Here is a 23,263-nt window from a genome sequence, read left to right on the forward strand (position 1 = left end):
GAGACTTGGGCAGTAAAGAAAGAGGATATTCGCAGGCTCAAACGTACAGAAATGGGAATGATTAGGTGGATGTGCAGTGTGTCCCTGAGTGTGACGCCTGGGGGGACAAGGTTTATGATGGAAGAGTTGAGGGGTAGGATGGGATTGGAGCATATTGGTGTTGTGATGAGGAGAGGTAGATTGAGATGGTTTGGGAATGTGGAGAGGATGGGAGATGATAATTTGGTACAGAAAGTCTATCTATCTACTGCCAGACGCCATAATCCCATAAGGGGTGGCCATTTGACTTTGAATTATTTGTTTTATGGGGAGGGGCACTAACCCTCCACCAACCCACTTGCTGACACGTAGGGAGCACGTATGGTTTGGTTATATGGTTACCACTCAGCATTGTAAATGGTTTCTTGGCTTACAGGAAACCATTTGGCTTGTCACTCAATGTAAAGCCACCTGTAAAGGAAAGAAAAGCAATAAGAAGTGACAGGAAAGATGGGAGAAATAGGAAGAGAGGAGGGCCAGCACAGAAAAAGAATGATACAGGCTAAAGAAGAAATAGGCAGCACTACATCAAGTGAGTGGATGATGGTCGCCACCACCTACAGTAACTCTTAATTGCTGATAAAAATACATTAAACCCTCTATAATGAACCTCGACTTAACTTTTGCATTAACTAACTTTTTGAGCCAACCAATCAATATTCTCACATACTTTATAAGATTCCGTTCACATGGCAGATGCAGCCAATCAATCAATAACGATGTGTCTAGTTCTGCAAAGCATAAACACCTCCAATGTTGTCCTGCCAGTTACCTAGTTAATTTTATGGTCTTACTGGATCACAGTTACATCATCATCATCTAATCCTACATCGCCCCATGAGAAGAGTAGGAGCCCAGGTCTAGGCAAGTCTGTCCTGACATTTAAGATGAAAGTGACCAGCCTCACTCATCCCTGAGTGGCATTAAGTGAGCAATATATCCCAACCACCCCTTGGATATAAACCTTCACCAGCTCAATCCGACTAGAGCGTCGTAATTACTCGCTAAACCACCAGATGCCAAAATTTGGTTATATGGTTACCACTCAGCATAGTAAATGGTTTCCTGGTGTACAGGAAACCATTTGGCTTGTCTCTCAATGTAGAGTCACTCACAGGCAGAAGGAAGAGGAAAGAATGAAGGAAAGGAAGACAGAAGGGGGAGTGTAAAGTCACCTGTAGGCAGAAGCACAAGGAAAGAATGAAGGAAAGAAAGAAAAGGATGGAAGGAAAGAAGGATGGAGGAGAGGAAAGGGCAGACACCCAAGAGCAGCACTACATCGAGTGAGTGGATGGTGAGCGCCACTTACCACAACAGAAAGTGAGAAGTGTTAATGTCAGGGATAGGGTTGCAGGAGATAGATCGAAAGAGACCTGGGACAAGATCATTTAGTGTGACCTCAGGGATATGGGACTGAGTATGGAAACTGCCAGTGATTGAGCAGCATGGAGAGCTGCTATTAGGTGACCAAGCCCGACACAAGCAAGCATGTTAGAGCCTTCAAAAACGAATGAACAAACAATCTCCTAAATGAGCAAAACACTAATGTAAATGTATCTCTGCCATACAAAAATAAGTCAAAGTTCACTACCTAAAGAATAAGCTATACATTATTCATGAACTTCTGTACAGCACCAAGTTATTGTACCTAACAGAAATTACTGTTATCTCAGTTTAAAACATAAAATCAAGAACTATTGCTCATTAACCTGTTGGCAAACCATGAACATATCAAAATTATCTCAACCTGACACCAGAATAATACAAATCTATTTTACTGAATCCATGAACATACTGTTGCTTCTTTGTCAGATGCATGCTATTCAATGTGTCCACTGCACTGAATGAACTTAAGCTGTTCAAATGTTTTGTCATATACACAACATCTTTTTGGATGAAAGACTTTCCCACCAATGCTCAATAGCCTCTCTACAGGTGCTGAGAAGGCTGGTATGGTTAGGTACAGCCGACAGCAGAAGTTCGTCCCTCTTAGCGTGCGTGATACGAGCCTGTTGATCTGGTAACACTGTATGAGATAGAGTTGACAGGTACGCTTTAAATGGCTAATATTAAAGAAATGTGTTCGGAGATAAGAACACATTCTCTAATGATAATATTAATTTGCAGCAGGTGGGATAATAAAGTTAATGTGAAATGTTTGACACTGGTGTATGAAGATTCTTCGTTACGGACACAGACGCCTAGGATTACTTGGACTGGGCTGATGTTGCCAGCAAGTATTATATGAAATATTATAGAACAATTGCAGTTTTAAAGGTGAGGTTGCAAGAAAACACTAATTACGATGTCAGTTACACACTAAACAAACACAGAAACTGCCAGTTCGTGTTTCGCCAGTATGCGATTTTGTTTTATAAGTTGTCACTTCCCTTTCTGACCTCTCTCCCCACCCGTCTCTCCTCTTCCAAGTCATGCTCTGCCATCATCCACGTTTTATCGTTAATGTTGAAAATCGTATGTCTGTAGGTAAACTGTGGGAAATAATATAAAAGTGTCAATGAGCTTCTTTTCCTCCATCGCTTGAAGTGTTATCAATGACTTGAATATAAATGTTAGTAACATGAATAAATAGTCACTGTGGTGGTTAGGAGACATTTCTCGTCATCATTTATGTAACACTTACCTAACTATCGTTCTTACAGTGCCCAAAATACACTCCCTCTCCACCCCCTCACCGTCTCCTCCCCTCCCCCTTCCACTGTTTCCATCACTTCTCCCCCCTCCCTCCGCCCCCATTTCCAGTAACCTTTGTTTCTAGCCTGCAACACTCCGAATCCCTCCCCACCGTGTTATTGTATTGACCCTGCCCAACTTCTCTCCCTTGTCATTTCAAATGTCTTTTTCTCTCCCTTTTTCATTTTTGTCTCAGGAATCGAACAACATAACGATGTTTGGGTCATGTTTTTGTATAGTATCCTTTAATAATGTGTAATATTATAATGACCGTGACAATGGCGGTCAAGAGGCATTAACTGTTCAAAGGACGGCAGTCAGTGCCTCAGTTTAATGATCATTTTATTTCTCTTCCTCTAGCCATTAATATCTTGCTTACACTTATTTTATAAATCCCAACATACATAAAATATGAAGCACAAACGTCCTTCTTTTCACCAAAGAAAGTATAAAATGAAAAATAATCATTGCGTATGTTGTATGACTGAGGTGGTTTGGACATGTGGAGAGAATGGAGAATGAAAGACTGACTAAGAGGGTGTATGTAGGTGAGGTGGAGGGAGGGAGAGAGAGGGATAGACCGAGGATGAGGCGGAGGGATGGAGTTGAGAGGAATATATGGGGGAGGGGGGGTTGAGTTGGGGGGAGGGGAGTCAAATGGTGGGTGACAGAGTGACTTGGAGGCGTTTTGTCTGCGACAACCCTTTTGGGATTAGGGCGTCGGGCTATAGATAGATAGATAGACAGATGTTGTATGATCTACACGCATCCAGAAAATATTTTCTTAAAAGTACTGTCAGTATTCTTGGTGATAATTTGTAGATCTTCAGTTACATAATAAATATAGCAAAATAGATGATAGTCACAAAAGCTGTATCCTCATACATTTGGCTACCATAATCATCGTAATATACGATGAAGGGAAGTTATACCCCTCTGGATGAGTAGATTAAGCCCTTATTGGAATATGCTTGTCATGAGCCCGGACAGCAGGCAGATGTAAGTGGAAGTATGAGATTGTCGCAGTGTAAGGGTTAATTATGGTAAAGGTTCGCTTCCTATCCATCCGAGTCCTTGTCACTCCTGTATTGATAACATCGGCAGTTGCAGAACAGATGTTCAGGGCGCTGACGGACAGCCATGCCGTTACCTTTTGTTCTAACCATGCAATGCAGCTATGGGAATGGAATGATAGGGATAATCTTGCTGACTGCATTCTCTGACCTTGTAAGATCATGCGTTGAGGGAGTTCAGATCAAAGTATGTTGATGGCATATCGTTTTAAATTATATATAAGTAGACGTATCTCATAGGTCTCACTTTAGTGCGGAACACAATGTGTGGGGGGGGAGGGGATTATGGAAGCAGGAATACTTTGGGTGAGGGAAGGGATTACATATATTACAAGCTGGGACACAGATAAATATGTTATAACGTGAAGGGAGGAGTGAGGGATACAGAAAGTGGGAAGGAGGCGAGGAGGGAAGGAATCCACAAGGGGGGGATGGTATTGAACACTGATAGTTACGATGGACATATTGTTATGTAAGTAATTTGGTTACTTGTGTGTAATACAGTTGGCAATATAACATGCACGAGTATTGTGTTTATAATGTCATTACAATTAAGACTCAAAGTCCTGTAAATGGTAATAACTATTCAAATTATGAAGAACCGATCTAGTTAGTGAGGTAAACAAAAGCAGAGTCAGTTAAATGAAATCGTTGGGAAGGGTTGGGGGTGTTGAGGGAGGGAAACAAGGGGTACTGGTAGAGGGGGGGAAGGGAGGGGGGAGAAGTGATGGAGACAGTGGAAGGGGGGGGGGAGACGGCGAGGGGGTGGAGAGGGAGTGTATTTGGAGCACTGTATTAACGATGGTTATATAAATGTTATATAATGTGACGAGTAATGTCTCCTAACCACCACAGTGACGATTTATTCATGTTACTAACATTTATATTCAAGTCATGGATAACATTTCAAGCGATGGAGGAGGAAATGAAGCTCATTTGACACTTTTATATTGTTTCCCACAGTTTATCTACAGACATACGGTATTCAGCATTAACGATAAAACGTGGATGATGGCAGAGCATGACTAGGAAGAGAAGAGACAGGTGGGGAGAGAGGTCGGAAAAGGAAGTGATTTAACTTGTAAAACTAAACCGCATACTGGCAAAACACGAACTGTCAGTTTCTGTGTTTGTTTAGTGTGTAACTGACATCGTAATTAGTGTTTTCTTGCAACCTCACCTTTAGGACTGCAATCGTTCTATAATATTTCATATAATACTTGCTGGCAACATCAGTCCAGTCCAAATAATCCTATGCGTCTGTGTCCGTAACGAAGAATCTTCATACACCAGTGTCAAACATTTCACAATAACATTATCCCACCTGCTACAAATTAATATTATCATTAGGGAATGTGTTCTTATCTCCGAACACATTTCTTTAATATTAGCCATTTAAAGCGTACCTGTCAACTCTATCTCATACAGTGTTACCAGATCAACAGGCTCGTATCACGCACGCTAAGAGGGACGAACTTCTGCTGTCGGCTGTACCTTTGCCAAGTTTAACCAGGACTGGGAATGTTACTTCATTTGCTCCAGTACTCCGGCAGGTTTGCATCCCATGAAATGCATGGCTGTTGATGATAGGTACTGCATTCACATCACTTTGTACAGGTACTGCTTCTGCTGCTAGTATCATTGTAGTTGGATCTTCCATTATAAGATCTAAAAAGTCAAAGTTATATTTCTCGAGCTGCCCAATTTGCCCTTGTGGCTGGTCAAGATGAATGCTGACTTCTAATTCAGGTACCCTATTGATCAAATCAGCCTTTTTTGCTTCAAACTCAGTTGGCTCAGCCTGGCACCACAATGACATGTTTCATATTTTATATGGTGACATGTTTCAAGCTCCTGATAGGTACAGCAACATACAGTAACAGATAAAGCAATACTATATATAATCTTTTACTAGTACATAGCAGAATTTGCCAGCCTATTCCATATTACACTCTGTTACCCATAAAAACTGTAACTGATTACAGCCTATTACTCTTTGATTCACGTAATTTATAATGGTTCCAACATGCTTGCATGCACTGGCCTTGGTCACCTAATAGTGGCTCTCCATGCTGCTCAATCTCTGACAGCCTCCCTATTCAGTCCCTTATCCCAGTGGTCACACTCTATGAGCTCGTCCCAGGTATTTTTTGGTCGGTCTCTCGCAACCCAACCCCCAACATTCACACTTCTCACTTTCTCCACCCAACTGTTATCCCCCATCCTCTCCACATGCTCAAACCATTTCAACACGTCAACAACACACTCCAGTCCCATCCCTCCTCTCAACTCTTCCATCGTAAACCTAGCCTCCCCAGACTTTGCATTCAAGGACACTGCAAATCCACCTGATCATTGTCATTTCTGTATGTTTGTGCCTACGAATATCCTCTTCCTTTACTGCCCAGGTCTCACTACCACAAAGCATTACACCCCTAACACCTGCCACATCCAAAGATCCCTTAGCATGGAGAAAGAGCCCTCTCAATGTTGGAGAGGCAACAGCTCCCTGAATTTCTTCCAACCACTCCTCACTCTAGCCACAGAGCTAGCTCCAGCCCCACCTCCAGCACATAACATGTCTCCCAAGTAACAAAACTCTTCTACACACCCAAGGGCCTCACCAGCAAGATCAATCCTCTCACGCCTGACAGTGTCCACGTGCCCACCCCAACACACCGCACACACAAAATCAGGATTATCTTGCATTCTAACTCTGATACCACTATATCTCTTATGCACCCACTTGCCATAAACACTGTAAAAGATAGAATTACTTTCTATCCTTATGGCAAACCACACACGGCCACTCTCCCTCTTCTTTGACAGTGCTGCCACCAACCTTAGATACCAATCACTTTTGTTTTATATGCATTTACTCTCAAGCCCTTGTGACCCATATCATCTCCCCACTTACTAAACCTTTCCTCTGCCTCCTTTTCATTCTCTGCAATCAACACCAAATCATTGGCATACAACACCTCCCACAGAAGTCCATTTCTGAAGTTACATGAGAGGGCTTCAAGCACCATGATAAACAATAAGGGGCTCAAGACTGACCCCTGATACCTTCCAAAATTCAAAGAAAACTCATCACTCAAAGCTCCATTCGCTCTCTCCTGGGTGTGAGCACCCACGTACACAGCCATGACCACTCCAACCAGCTACTTCTTGATCCCAAGCTTTTGCACTGGCCACTTCATCATCTCCCTGTGGACTCTGCCAAAGGTCTTCTCCAAATCAACAAAAAGTACAGATCCCATTTCTTTCCTATATATTTTTCCTAAAGCTGTCAAACAACGAATATGGCATCAGTGGTCCCTTTGCCTGGCAATAACGCAAACTGCATCACATCATTATTCAATCTTTCCCCTAATCATATCCTCTAGAACTCTTTCCATTACCTACATTATCTGGTTAAAAAGTTTTAAGCCTCTATAAGGTACGATAATCATTATCTATCCATCTACAGCCGGATGCCATAGTGGCTATTTGACTCTGAGTTAGTTGTTTTATGAGGAGGGGCATAACCCTCCTGCAACACACTTGTTGACATGTAGGGAACATGTATAGGCTGGTTATATGGTTACCACCCAGGACTGTAAATGGTTTCCTGGCTTACAAGAATCCAGCAGGCTTGTTTAATCAATGTAAAGCCACCTGAAAATGACAGATGATTAATAAAAAGTGACGGGAATGATGGGAAAAATAGGAAGAGAGCAGGGCAGACACAGAAAAAGAATGATAATGGTGAAGGAAGAAGTAGACAGCGTTACATCATGTAAGTGGATGATGGTCACCACCACCTACCACCATGAATCACACCTTGTGTAAATCTGCATCTGGTGAGAATTTTGGGAGGCCTATTAAATGTACAATGCATGAGCAATGATTTCTTTTTTTTTAATCACAAACAATAATGTTTACTGACAAACATCTGAAATGACATCATCATGTAACACTAATGACAATGCAAAAATACTGCCAATTAACCATATACAATAAAAACTAGTTTAAATACTGTACAACATAATTAACAATGCAGAGTGTCAATAGACTGTGCAGTATTGACATTAATTAGTCCTAATGAAGACAAGCAATATGTTATTCTTTTCCAGCTATTATTCTAACAATGATACACTCTGGCTTACTGGTTCTACTTCGTTGACAGATGCCCTGGTCGCAACCTTGGCCCTATGGCGATTACGCAAGATGAACGGCTTGGGGAAGAGCATGATGGGTATACAAATGAGTGCCAGCACCAGCAGCACGATCTGGACCTCGAACTGACCAGCGTACATAAACACGTCACACCCAGTTGGAACCTGGATACAGATATAGTATGGTTAGAGAGAGAACACACTACTGGTGAGGGGATACACATAAAACTAACTGCACAAAAGTAGCATGGGTTTATGTACTGTATACAGTAAAATCAGACAAGATGAAAGAATTAGTGTGAAGAGTAAAGTTGATGAGATGAAAACCCTCTGACTCCAGTGTGTTAAGAAATTATGTATTGTGATGATTCCCCTTCCTCCCATTTATGTAGTACTACTCCAGCATGTGGCGGGTTCACCAATTACTTGTGACTGTAATCTTGTATAAAAATATAGGCAATCAAAGTCAGTGCAGAAATTACTGTGACTGGACAAAAGAAACCTTCATACACATGATGACAATGATGGAATGATGATATGGAAACAGCAAGCAGAGAAATGGATGAGGTATTTTAAGAATGAATGATGAAGAGAAGGCACTAAACAAACATACAGACAAAATATATCTTTGTCTCAAACCAATAGTGATGCTGAACCACTCAATCAATCATCCACTCGCTTCATGTTGTGACTCTACACTGAATGACAGGACTAGAGCAGACCCTCAATTTACACAGGCCTGACTTGCACTGAACATGTTTTGTGTGGAAAAATATACCCTAACCTGGCCCAGTGTTGTAGCCTCCATCTTCAATTCGTGCTTTAAGCATAGCAGGGTAAACTGCTGCGGCTTCCTGGTCAGAACTCGCCGCCTCCCCAGACAAACTCATGTGATGAAGGCAAAAGCACTTCTTAAAGCAGTCTAACCAGCCATGGCTAGCTTTGAATGCTTCCTTTTCCTCCAAGGCACGCTTTGCCTTCAGCTCTTCCCACAGAGAGAGCGCCTTGGTGCAGATAATAGGCATGCCAAGGGGCGCCTTCCTCCGGTTCTGGCCTTCAGCATCCTTTCCATCTCTTACACCACTGGTTCCCAGCTCCTGGTAAGGTGAGATGCTGTCAGGGTGGCCACTTCACCTGCAGCAGCCTTGATGGCATCATCCTTCTTCTGGATGGTTGACATTGTGGACTGTGGCAGGTGGAGAGTAGAGATGATAGCACACACACCCTGGCCTTCATCATGATGCCTCACAATATCCAGCTTCACTTCCATGGATATGCTTTTATGTCGCTGCTTATCCTTCTGATCACCACCAGCATCTTCAGAAGCACACTTTGAACCATGTTTACCACCACTAGCACCACCAGGTGCAGCACACTTACCAAATATGATCACCTTATTTAGCCAAAAAATAACACAATAAATCACTCAAAATTACAGTAAACCACATTCCACTGATCAATGGCACTGTAGGAACACAGTTATGATCAACAATGACACATTGCAATGCCAGATGGTGATGTAACACGATGTAGCAAAGGCAAGGGTAAACAACAGGCAAGGGTAAGGGAGGTCTTCACACGGTTGCTGATGCTGGGAGAAGGACACTCTGGAGCCAATGCCACAAGACAGCAATGGTTACACCACTGCAGCGATGTGCAATCAGTTCTATGCATGTGAACAAAGTCAGCCACTATGCTGGGCACAGGTGACCGCCTAGCGCGTGGTTAAAAAAAAATACATCGGATAACCAGGGACTGGCCATCAATAGGCGGGGAAGGAATTTTTTTTACTTCACAAAGGCAGGGTATCACATAAAGGGTGATCATATAGCGAGGTATTACTGTATTATTCATTAATACTTCTGTGAACAGCTTCCTCTTCAGTCACCACTCTACTTATCTCACTACAAAAGGCATCCTTTACTGGGTTTTCAACTTCCACATTTCCCTCCTAGGTGCATAGGTCCTCTTCTTCACCACCCACTCCCTAAGCAACATGTCATATATCAGTAATCTGTGTTCCTGCACATACTTTTCGTGCCCTAAACTTTAACATCCCTCAACAACCTCCAATCAGCCCCCCTGACCTGGAAATAGTCTATCCGGCTACTATTTCCCCCAGACTCGTATGTAATCAACCAACTCTCTCTTTTCCTAAAATATATGTTGCACACAGTCATGTTCATTGTCTCCCCAGACTCGAGTATCTTTTCCCCCTCCATATTACTTGTATCGTATGCACATCCCCCATGTTTATCTATCTATCTATCTATTGCCAGAAGCCTTATTCTCATATACGGGGTGGCCACAAACAAATTGTCTCCATGTCACCCTGTCCCCCGCCAATTCACTGTGCTGCTCCCAATCACACCCCCCTCTCTCATATACCTCTCCACTCCATCCCTCCAACTCATCCTTGGCCTTCCCCTCCCTCTCTCCCCCTCCACCTCACTCACATACACTCTCCTCGTCAGACTCTCACTCTCCATCCTCTCCACATGGCCAAACCACCTGTGTGTGTTTCTCCTAATGCTTTCTATCACATCCACATCCACACCACAACACTCCTTAAAATTTTTATTTGTCAGTCTGTCTCTCCATGTGACTCCACAGGCTCCTCTCAAATAACTCATTTCCACTGCTCTCACTCTTGACTTGTGTCCCTCCAACAATGTCCAAGCTTCACTTCCATACGTCAGAGTTGGTATCACAATACTGTCATGTAATACCTTTTTCACTTCCAAGTTCACTTCCCAGTTTCTTACCACTGCCTTCAAGGAACCAGCAACTTTTTGTCCTTGTTGTACCCTTTCAAGCATTTCACCCTCCAAACCTCCATCCTTACTCATCACACTACCCAAGTACTTAAATGTACTCACATTTTCCATTTCCTCACCATCCACCCTCACTGTACATTCACTAACTTCACCTCTCTCGAAGACCATAACATTACTCTTCCCTACATTCACCTTTAAATTCCGTTTCTTACACACTCTCCCAAACTCATCCACCAAGCCTTGCAGCTACTCTTCGTCTTCACTTAACAACACAGAATCATCCGCAAACGACAGTACAAGGAGTTTCCAAAAAGAGGAAAGGGCAGACACCCAAAGCAGCACTACATCAAGTGAGTGGATGGTGAGTGTCCCCACCTAACACCCCTCTCAAAACTACAATCTCATAATTCCCCATACCACTTACCACACAAATCAAGTCATCCCAGAATCTATCATTTTCTACAGCATCCAAGCCAGCCCTTGGAGCATACGTCAATATAAATGAAATTTTGAGCCTCAGGCAAAATTTTCACTACTATAATCTTTTCACTCGCTCTCATTAGATTCATATTCCACCCATTTTTCCATAACCAGCACACCCACACTACCATATCCATCAGTCCTTCCCGGTCAAAATATCATATACTGTACCGACAATCCCTCTCAACAATCATTCTGGCTGACCCTCCCCTGTACCTAATCTCCTGCCTACAACCTATATCCACCCACCTCCTACTCACTGCCTCAACCACTTCCCCTGCTTTACCCTTCAAACTAGCCACATTCCAAGATGCCATTCTGATCTCCTTGGGTGATTTAGTATCATCAGGGTCCCATTTTTTTTTTTTTTTTTTTTTTCATATTAAAATTAAAGATGGGGAGAGACAGACCAAAGGCCCCACCCACCTGCACAATCCTAAGGCCAAGCATGGGACCTAGGATCCTTAGCCCTCCGGCCATGACCTGTGGCTGTAGCAACGGCCTCGGGGCATCCTGCCACAACAACTACAGGGATACCCTCCAAGCGCACCTTGGCAATGTAACTGGCCTGCCATTATACACTCACTGATAGAGCAGTCTCCTGGGATGCTACCCCTGGATTCAGGCCCCTATCTACTGGGTGAAAGCAGCAACTTGTATACAAGAGCACATTCAAAGGATACTTTCACTTTACTTGTACAACCCCACTCACCCTGATGTTTTTGGAACAGCACATACAAACAGCTTGTTACATTCTCTCTACTACCACTGATCAAATCTGCATGTATCTCAGCCATATCATTCATTTTTTTTCATTCTTTAACCCTTTCATAGCAGTCTTCACTTCAGCCACTGTGATTTTCTTGTCCACCATATTCCTTTTTTGTGCAACATCTAACCCAATCCTGTTCACCACAGTTCCTGCTCCTGTCTTTCCCATTCACCATTTTTTCAAAGCAGTCTTAATCTATACTGTATAAAAATATTCTTTCACACTGTAGCATATAATGACAAGAATACAACAGTCATCATGCTAAGTCATGGGCTGTACATCATGATAAAAGTACATTTCTCGGAACTTACAGGGTCTTGTTTTAACATAAACATATTGATGAAGTAGATGAGTACTGAAGGTGCACATCGGCTCTGCCTGTCTGCGGGGAAATCTTCCCCACAACCAAAGGCAACCCATTTGAAGAGTATCATGAAGCTCAGATACCCGAAAAGGCTCAGCAGGAAGATCATCTGGGGGATGAACTCACAAATGATGCTCACTGTGTTTTTGAAGAAACTGGAAAGGAGACAAACAGAGTGTATCATTAAGTTGGATGGCACTCCTGTCAGCTTAGGATGTTCCCTAGCACCCCTTCCATACCAGCTTAATTCTGCATATATGGTTTGTTAACCCATGGACTATGGTACAGGGAGGTCACAAAATTATTGTAGATGCAGTAATCTGACGAATTTGGCAACCAATGCAAAATCTTTTCAAATGGACATGTTCTTGGAAATGGCATGGCACAACTACCAACAAAATATTTTTGCTCAATTCACTAAAGTTATGGAGATATTGTGGTCAGAAGTTTTGCAGCAGGAGGGAAACCAGCTATTACCTATGCAGGACTAAGTATTGTCAGTGCCTGACTGAGCTGACAATTAGTCTGATACTGTATGTAATGACTAGTGCATGACACAACATCTATCCATCTATTGCCAGACTCCTAAATTTTGTAAGGGGTGGCCACAAACAAATCATCTCCATGTCATCCTATACCCCACCATTTTTACAGCCCTTCCCCCAGCTAACACCCTCCTCTCTCATATACCTCTCCACTCCATCCCTCCATCCCAACCTTAGCCTCCCCCTACCTCTCCCCCCCTTCCACTTCACTCACATACACTCCCCTCATTAGTTTCATTAGTTTCACACTCTCCACCCTTTCCACAGGGCCAAACCACATCATTGTATTTCTCCTAATGCTTTCTATCACATCCACATCCACACCACAATGCTCCTGCACCTCCTCATTTGTCAGTCTGTCTCTCCATGCAACTCCACATGCTTCACTCAAATAACTAATTTCCACTGCTCTCACTCTTTACTTGTGTCCCTCCAACAAGGTCCAAGATTTACTTTCATACATTAGAGTTGGTATGACAATGCTATCATGCAATGGCTTTTTTTACTTCCATGCTCACTTCCTTATTTCTTATCACTGCTTTCAAAGAACCAGCAGTCTTTCTTCCTTGTTGCATCCTCTCAAGCACTTAATCTTCCAAACTCCCATCCTTATTCATCACACTACCCAGGTACTTAAATGCACTCACATTTTCTGTTTCCTCATCATCCAACTTCACTGTAAATTCAGTGACAATTTTTCTCAAAGACCATAACTTTACTCTTCCCTACATTCACCTTCAGGTTCTGTTTCTTACACATTTTCCCAGATTCATTCCTTAGGCCTTGCAGTTCTCCTTCATCTCCACTTAACAACACAGTACAAGAAGTTTCCAAACGCTGCGCTCTGTCATTAGGGCCACTCAAACATCCACTGCCCTACCTTGTATCTCTTTTATAACCTCATCCATATACAGGTTGAACAACTATGGAGACATGACACACCCTTTTTTCAATCCAACATTCAGACAGGAAAATTCAGTCAGTTCACTATCCACATGGACTGCAGCCTTAGCATCCTCATACACAGTCTTCACGGCATTCAACAACTTCCCATTACTCCATATATTTTAACATTTTCTGCATTCCTAGTCTATCTACTCTGTCATATGCTTTCTCCAAATCCATGAAGGCCAGATACAACTTCTTTCCCTTCTCCAGAAGCTTTTCTGCTAAAGACATAACGATGAATATCTGTACATAATGTCTTCCTTTCCCAAGACCTCCCTGTCTCTCTCCAACTAATTCCTCTTGTTATTTCCCTAACTCTATCAATAAATATCCTGCCATATATTTTTCCTAGTACACTAAGAAGGCAAATGCCCCTATGATTACCACACACTACTTTTTCCTCTTTTCTTTTTTACAGGGGAATACATATACTTGACTTCCAATCCTCCGGGACTCTAACTTCCTCCCAAGCCAATCTACACATCTTCGCTATCCATTCTACTACTATCTCTCCCCCATGCTTCAGCATTTCACCACACACTCCATCAATTCCTGGGGCTTTCCTCATTTTGACTTTCTTCACTGCTTCCACTACTCCATTGGATCCTACTGATCAATTCCTCCCTTCTCACCTCCCTCCTTCTCCCAGTCATTCCCCAGCCACTTATACTAACACTATTTTCATTCTCTATGTTTAATAGTTCCTTATTCTCTCCATATGCTCACTTTTTCTCCTTTCTCCACTATCAATCTGCCATTTTTATCTTTCACTCCCCTACTAACTACTCTATCACCCTGTCTAACTATCTTTAGCTCATTCCATAACATTTTCTTACATTCCCTCCACTTTACACTCAAATTCCTTCCAAATTCCTCATCCACTCTCTTCTTACTCTCTCTTACTACTTCGCCTTTCTCTTCCTCTCTACATATAACTCTCCCTTTCATCTGTCCATGTCCTCCATGCCTCTGCTTCCCATCCACTCACTATATGCGTCTTTCTTTTGTGCCACAGCTTGTCTCACCTCTTCATTCCACTATGCTGTTCCTTGCGCTCCCTTATGTCTTCTCTTCACCCCACACACCACCTTACATGGTGCACAGATTTCTTCTGTGAATATCTTGCACACATCTTCCACTTCCCCCATCTGCTCCAAATAATATTTACCCAGTCTCTCTTCCATTTCCCTCTTATATTCTAAATTTCTTCATCTTCTTGCAACCTATCTACACTCCTTGTATGGGCTACTTCCTCCCGTCCTCCTCCTATTCTTCCTTTGCATTTGAACCCTGACTTTCACCACCACCAAGCAGTGGTTTGAAAGTCCACTCCCCCAACCTCTTGCATCCATTATATACCTTCTCATTCTATCATCAACACACACATAATCAATCATTGCTTTCCGTTCATTCAATTCACCACCCACCCTTCTCATCGCTTGCCATATATACCTGTGGATCATTTTGTGCCTAAGGAGAGTATTGGCTATCACCAACCCTTTCCCTGCACAAATGTCCACTAGATCACTGCCATTCTCACCCACTTCTGCGGGCAAACCCCACCCACCAATTACCGTACTCCATCCACTTTCACATTCCCTAATTTTCCATTCATATCTCCAATTAGAAACACTCTTTTATTCCTCTCAAACTTTTACATGCATGTTTCCACATTTGCCCATAACTCTTCTTTCACTCTGCTTGCAAGATCTTGTGTTGATGCATACCAACACACAATTGCCCACGTTCGTAATCCCACTTTCAATCACAACACACTACTTCCAATAAATATCATCAATCCCTCCTCCTCTTCCCTTAACCCATCATCTTGCACTTGATCCATCAGAGCAGTTTTTCTAAACATGCTTGAACCTTCCTCAGGTGATAATACCATAGTACAGCCTGGCCTCATTACACAGTTGTGTCAAGTGAAAACCTATCGCATAACAATTTACCACATCATGAGGTCAATACAATGGAATCTCCTAAATCGCACATTTCTAAACAGTGAATTCATAATACGTGGCAATAGCATGCAACAGTTTGCAATATCTGTTGTTTGCCAACCATCGCACCGACTGGATGTGTCAGTGTATCATGCACTCTAAATCAACATTCACAGCTTTCAGAGGTAGGTTCATAAAAACGCCTAGTAGCCGTGGTAATCCAAGAATAATAAAGGTTAACCTGTTAAAGACTTATTTCAACAGAAAATAGGAAAAGGCCATGCCCGTCTGGTAACGAATTCGTCACGCCACGTAATTATTTACTAGACGGAAGCAGTGATTCCACCTATAATAACAAATTCATGATCTCATGTTAAGTAATTTTGGTACTTATGTAACGCAGATGGTTAACTGCTGAATTGTGACTGCAAGAAGTGAGTGGAAAAAAAAAAAATTAGGGTATTCAAGGAAGCTGACAGGTCACCTTGGGCAATGTTTACGAACAACCTCTCCAACTGGCCGTGTTATTTACCAACCACCACACTAACTGGATGTGTCAGTGTAGCAGATTCTAAATCCTCATTTATAGCTTTCAGAGGAATGTTTATAAAAATGCCAAGAAGCTGTGGTAATCCAGGAATAATAAAAAGTAACCTGTGAAAGACTCACTGCAATAGAAAATATGGAAACAATTCCACCTATAACAACAAACTCACGATCTCGAGTTATTTTAGTACATATGTAATACAGATAATAATATTAACTGTTGGACTGTGACTGCAAGACGTATGGAAAAAAAAATAAAATTGCGGTATTAAAGAAAGCTGGCTGGCAGTGTTTACGAACGATCTCTCCAACTTGCAGCATTGTTTATCAACCAATGCTCCAACTGGATGCGTCAGTGTATCATGCATTCTAAATCCTAGTTTATGGCTTTCAGGGGTAAGTTCATAAAAATGTCCAGTCGGAGTGGCAATCCAGGAATAATCAGTAACCTATGAAAGACTCATTTCAATAGAAAATATGGAAGGGCCGCGCCCGCTTGGGAAGCTCAATGAATTAACGACTCTTATGATGGCGCAGAGACAGTTGAGGGTGACGACAACACTGCTCTCATTGCCTCCACATTGAACTCTGAGGAGTTCCTAAGAGAGGATGATGAGAAGGAAGTGGCACAGAGGCAGCAGCACACTCCCTTCATGCTGAGAAGCTGTAGTCAGCCTCAAGCCTCAGAACCTCTCCCCCAGCATCCCAGTTGTTTCAGCTGTACACTAGTTCGGTCATAGTGGTCTAAAGTGGCAAATGGCTGAATTGCCTTATGGCCAAAATATAGGTTAGTTTAGGTTAGGTACAACCTAAACGTCTTCGGCCTAACAGGATCATGACCAGATAGTCCGGAACTCCTCTCCCATCCAACGTCCACTCAAGCAATGTCATCAGAGTCAGTTAAGAATCTAAAACTACTGTTAATTTCCATTAAATATGCTTTACTAATTTCTTTTCCAGGTTGTTAGTGTTTACTGGTGACCAATTTGATATAGGTTTTGACCAGTCTGATGAAGGTTTGGGGGTAAGGGGGGCAACTTTTCTAAGATGACAGATTCATAAGTAATTTTCCCCATAAGATTAACTCATGAAATTCTCAAATTGCGGCCTGTGCCCAGTCTCATAAGACCGCGATTTTGTTGATTCCAATGTATAACATGGGTTCAATGGGGTTAGGGAGGGTGACCTCAACCACAGTGCCTAAAATGACAATAAAAAAAAAAACTCTGCCACCCATCCGAAGCTTATCTTATGCTGACAGGAGTTGTCACTAAGGGTGCACCCCCAAGGCTAGGGGACAGATGGAGGGACTGGATGTTCACTCCAAATAAAAAAATACAGTTTCACTTCACTTAATATCACACACAGCACTATCTGTTAAGCACCGTTATTTGGCAACTGCAATGATGTTTCGGTGGCCTTTCATGCACAAAATGAGATTAATGTAAACACTGGGTGGCCATCTTGGCTTACGCGGCTGACTAGAGGCCCATTATGCTGAGGCAGTGGACATAAGGTTGACACGATTTCTAAGTCACAAGTTTCAGTATTTCACACACAAAAAAAGTATCACTTTACTTGATTTTGCACACTGCACTATTTGTTAGGCATTTGCAATGTGCCTTGGTGAGAGCAATGGTGTTTCAGTGGCCTCCCATGCTCAAAACAGAACGAAAGGCAGATGATCACGATAAATGTAAACACTGGGCGCCCATCTTGGCTTGTGTGCATCACTGTGTCCGCACGAGATTCTCGGAGGCGGCGGTCAAAAAAATCATTCCGAAGAAATAGTGACAAATTTTTTAACACTGCACTGAGACAGGGTATAACTTTTGAATTATCATTGTGACAATTTATTACATAATGTAAAATCGTATAATGAGGTTAGACTGTAAATGGATGACAAAGTACATGACCCTGAGTGTAGGGATAAGAAATGACTGTCAGCCTAATATGCCAAAAAATTTGTGATGTTTCTCCTTCCAGCTGTTTTGGCACACACTATTTCATTCGGTAGTGCATTCCACTGATCAATTGCCCTATTTGGGAAACTAAATTTCCTTACGTCTTTATCGCCTCTCTTTTTATGCAGTTTTTTGCAGTGTCCTCTTGTTGATGCATCCCCATAGGTTATGTAATCATTTATGTCCATTTTCTCGTTCCCTGATATGCATTTATATAACATAATCATGTCTCCTCTTTTTCTTCTCTCCTGTAGTGCAGGAAGATTCAGTTTTTCTAGTCTTTCTTCATAGCTTAGATCCTTTAACCTTGGTACCCATCTTGCAGTGGCCCTTTGAACTTTTTCAATCTTATCTATGTGTTTTTTGAGATAAGGACTACAGACTACTGATGCATACTCCAGAGTTGGTCTGATGAATGATGTTATTATCTTTCTTAGCACGTCTTCATTTATGAACGTGAATGCAATTCTCATATTTGCAAGCAGTGTATACATGTTCCGTACTTCTCACCGATGAGGTCAGCCAGAGATAGTCTGTTACTGATAATCACATCTAGGTCCTTCTCTTTTTCTGATGTGTGTAGGGTTTTACTTCCTAACTTATAATCCCAATCAAGTCTTTTTCCACTTTTACCAAACCTGATTACATGACACTTGTCCACACTGAATTCCATTTCCCATGTATTGCTCCATTCATGAAGTATATTTAATTCTTCTTGTAGCTCTTTACAAGAGTCTGTATTAGTACTTCTCCTTTGTATTTTTGCATCATCAGCAAATGTATATAAACAGCTTTCATTTCCAATATTAGTCTATATCATTTTACCCCTGGGGGTAGGTTTTTTTTTTCAAGAATACTCCTCCAGTATCCCTGCTTGTCGTAAAAGGCGACTAAAAGGGTTGGCGGAGGGTTAGTGCCCCTCCCCGGAAAACAATGAACTAAAAAAACAAACAAGAAGCCTCGGACAAGGACTGACCAAACGATGACGACCCAGGACCGGACAAAGGACTTGGTAATGGCTACGTGGAATGTAAGAGGAGCGAATGATGAGGTGAAAGAGAGAGAGATTGTCCAGGTGCTTGAGGGTGCAAAATTGGATGTATGTGGAATGACTGAAACAAAATGGAGAGGAGAAAGTGTGAGAGAATGGGAGAATGGATGGGGTATATGTGCGGCAGTAGGTGAGAATGAGAGGGCAAAGGAAGGAGTATGTATAGTTGTGAGTAAAAGATGGAAGAAGAGCATAAGACAGTATGGATCAGTTGGGTCAAGGATTGTGTGGGTAAAGTTGAAAGTTGGAATACAAATGTGGGCGATTGTGTGTGTGTATGATCCAACGCAAGATCGTGCTAGAAGAGTGAGAGAGAAGTTCTGGACAAATGTGGAAGTGTGCATGGAAAAGTTTGGAAGGAATGAGAGTGTTTTTGATCAGTGATATGAATGGTAAAGTTGGGAATGTGAAGGTGGATGGAATAGTTGGTGAGTGGGGTGTGCCTGCTGAGACAGATGAGAATGGGAGTGCGTTAGTGGACATTTGTGCTGGGAGGGGGTTGGTGATAGCCAATACCCTCTTCAGGCATAAAATGATCCACAGGTATACATGGCAAGTGATGAGAAGGGTGGGTGGTGAACTGAATGAAAGGAAGGCAATGATTGATTATGTGTGTGTGGATGAAAGGATGCGAAGATGTGTAATGGATGCAAGAGCTTATAGAGGCTGGGGGAGTGGACTTTCTGACCACTACTTGGTGGTGGCCAGAATTAGGATACAAGTAAGATGGAGGAATAGAAGAAGGGAAAGACGAGAGGAAGGAGTAGTTGCAAGGAGAGTGGAAAGGTTACAAAAGGATGAGAAAAAGGCAGAGTATAAGAGAGAAGTGGAGGAACGATTGGGTAAATATGAATTGGAGCAGATGGGGGAGGTGGAAGGTGTGTGCAAGATATTTACAGAAGAAATATGTGCAGCATGTGATGTGGTGTGTGGGAGGAAGAGAAGATGGAAGGGGGAGGAAGAGAAGATGGAAGGGGGTGCAAGGAACAGCGTGGTGGACTGAAGAGGTGAGACAAGCTGTGGCACAAAAGAAGAAAGCATATAATGAATGGATGAGAAGTAGGGGCGTGGAAGAGGTTGAGAGGCGGAAGAGAGAGTTGTATGTAGAAAGAAAGAGAGAGATGAAAAGATCAGTAAGTGAGAGTAAGAAGAGAGTGGATGAGGAATTTGAAAGGAATTTGAGTGTAAAGTGGAGGGACTGTAAGATGTTCTGGAAAGAGGTGAAAAGAGTAAGACAGGGTGGAAGTGAGGTTAGCAGGGAAGTGAAAGATAAAAATGGTAGATTACTAGTGGAGTAGGGAGAAAGAGTGAGCAGATGGAGAGAACACTTTAAGGAATTGTTGAACATACAGGATTGAAGTAATGCGAGTATAAGTGGCTGGGGAATGGCTGGGAGAAGGAGGGAGGTGAGAAGACAGGAAGAAATCAGTAGGATAGAAGTTGTGGAAGCAATGAAGAAAGTTAAATTGGGGAAAGCCCCAGGAATTGATGGAGTGTGTGGTGAAATGCTGAAGCATGGGGGAGAGATAGTAGTAGAATGGATGTGGATGATGTGCAGATTGGCCTGGGAGGAAGGTAGAGTCCTGGAGGACTGGAAGTCAGGTATAATTATTCCCTTGTACAAAGGAAAAAGGGAAAAAGAAGTGTGGTAATCATGGGGGCATTTGTCTTCTTAGTATAATAGGAAAAGTGTATGGTAGGATACTTATTGACAGAGTTAAAGAAAGAACAGAGGAATTAGTTGGAGAAGAACAGGGAGGCTTTAGGAAGGGAAGAGGTTGTGTACATCAGATATTCATTCTTAGATCTTTAGTGGAAAAGTTTCTAGAGAAGGGAAAGAAGTTGTATGCGGCTTTCATGGATTTGGAGAAAGCATATGACAGGGTGGATAGACAAGGATTGTGGAAAGTATTAAGAATATATGGAGTAGATGGAAAGTTGTTGAATGCTGTGAAGAGTATGTATGATGGTGCTAAGGCTGCAGTGCATGTGGATGGTGAACTAAGTGAATTTTTCTCTTTGGAGGTTGGGTTGAAACAGGGATGTGTCATGTCTCCATGGTTGTTCAATCTGTACATGGATGGGGTAATAAAAGAGGTACAAGGTATGGTAGTGTGATGTTGGAGTGGCCCTGGTGAGAGAGGATAGTGTTTGGAAACTCCCTGTACTGTTGTTTGCAGATGATACTGTGTTGTTGAGTGAAAATGAAGGGGAGCTGCAAGGCTTGGTGGATGAGTTTGGGAGAGTGTGCAAGAAATGGAATCTAAAGGTGAATGTAGGGAAGAGTAAAGTGACGGTCTTTGAGAGATGTGAAGTCAGTGAATGTACAGCGAGGCTAGATGGTGAGGAATTGGAAAATGTGAGTACGTTTAAGTACTTGGGTAGTGTGATGAGTAAGGATGGAGGTTTGGAGGGTGACGTGCTTGAAAGGGTACAGCACGGAAGAAAGGTTGCTGGTTCTTTGAAAGCAATGATAAGAAACAGGGAAGTGAGCATGGAAGTGAAAAAGTTACTACATGACAGTATTGTGATACCAACTCTAACGTATGGAAGTGAAGCTTGGACATTGTTGGAAGAACACAAGTCAAGAGTGAGAGCAGTGGAAATGAGTTATTTAAGAGGAGCCTGTGGAGTCACATGGAGAGACAGGCTGATGAATGAGGATATAAAGGAGCGTTGTGGTGTGGATGTGGATGTGATAGGAAGTGTTATGAGGAACACACTGAGGTGGTTTGGCCATGTGGAGAGGATGGAGGGTGAAAGACTGACGAAAAGAGTGTATGTGAGTAAGGTGGAGGGGGGAAGAGGGAGGGGAAGGCCGAGGATGAGATGGAGGGATGGGGTGGAGAGGTATATGAGAGAGGGGGGTGTGAGTTGGGAGCAGGGCAGTGAAATGGCGGGGGACAGGACGACGTGGAGGCGATTTGTTTGTGGCCACCCCAAACAGGATTGAGGTGTCTGGCAATAGATAGATAGATAGATCATTTATATACACTAAAAACAGAAATGGTACCAGCACTGAGCCCTGTGGAACTCCACTAGTCACTTCCCTCCATGATGAATAATTTTCCCTTAGTACGGTCCTCATTTCTCTTTTTTTTGAGAAAATCTTGCATCCGACAATACAGTTTGCCTCAGATTCCTCCTTGATGGTATAGTTTCCATAAAAGTCGAATGCTTTCTTGAAATCTAAACAGATACTGTCCAACCATCCTTCTCTGTTCTGTAATGTTTCTGTTACTCTATCATAGGAGCTTAATAGAGTAGTAACACATGATTCTCCTTTTCTGAAACCAAACTGTCTTTCTGTTATAATACTGTTCTTCTACGGTAGATGATTTACCCAAACTTTTCTTATCAGCTTTTCTAACACAGTACATCCCCCTAGTACACGCCTATATGAGCAGCAGAGGATGTCATATATTGTACTAGGAATTCACATACTGTGAATACATAAACTTATGGGAAAAATTACATATGGGCAGCACCCGCCTTCATGGGCAACCCTTGAGACACCTTTCAGATCTAAGTATTGTAGGGTACTATACAGGGAAACTATCTAAGACATATTACCTAAGATAAAGTAAACCTACAAGATCATGGCTTTACTAAATAAATCATTGGTGGTAAGTGGTGGCGACCATCATCCACTCACTTGATGTAGTGCTACCTACTTCTTCCTTAGTCTTTATCATTCTTTTTCTGAGCCTGGCCTCCACTCTTCCTATATCTCCCATCTTTCCTGTCGCCTCTCATTGCTCTTCTTTCCTTTACAGGTGGCTTTGCATTGAGTGACAAGCCAAATGGTTTCCTGTAAGCCAAGAAACCATTTACAATGCTGGGAAGTAACCATATAACTAACTCATACGTGCTCCCTACGTGTCAACAAGTGGGTTGGTGGAGG

At 42.4% G+C, this 23,263-nt stretch overlaps 1 protein-coding gene across 1 annotated transcript in view; it reads right to left on the minus strand.

Moving 5' to 3' along the window:
- LOC145409643 (V-type proton ATPase 116 kDa subunit a 1-like) overlaps window positions 1–23,263 on the minus strand; it is a 103,707-nt gene that overhangs the window by 15,975 nt on the left and 64,469 nt on the right. Inside the window, exons 12-14 of the mRNA XM_080279994.1 lie at window positions 12,307–12,514; window positions 7,976–8,131; window positions 6,310–6,342 (exon numbers count right to left, since the gene is read on the minus strand). Coding sequence (XP_080136120.1) covers window positions 6,310–6,342; window positions 7,976–8,131; window positions 12,307–12,514 — 397 coding nt within the window. The remainder of the gene's footprint in view (window positions 1–6,309; window positions 6,343–7,975; window positions 8,132–12,306; window positions 12,515–23,263) is intronic.

Source organism: Coenobita brevimanus, chromosome 82 (assembly GCF_032717465.1).
Source record: "Coenobita brevimanus isolate Jiangsu-jjx chromosome 82, ASM3271746v2, whole genome shotgun sequence".
Classification (NCBI taxonomy): Eukaryota; Metazoa; Arthropoda; class Malacostraca; order Decapoda; family Coenobitidae; genus Coenobita; species Coenobita brevimanus.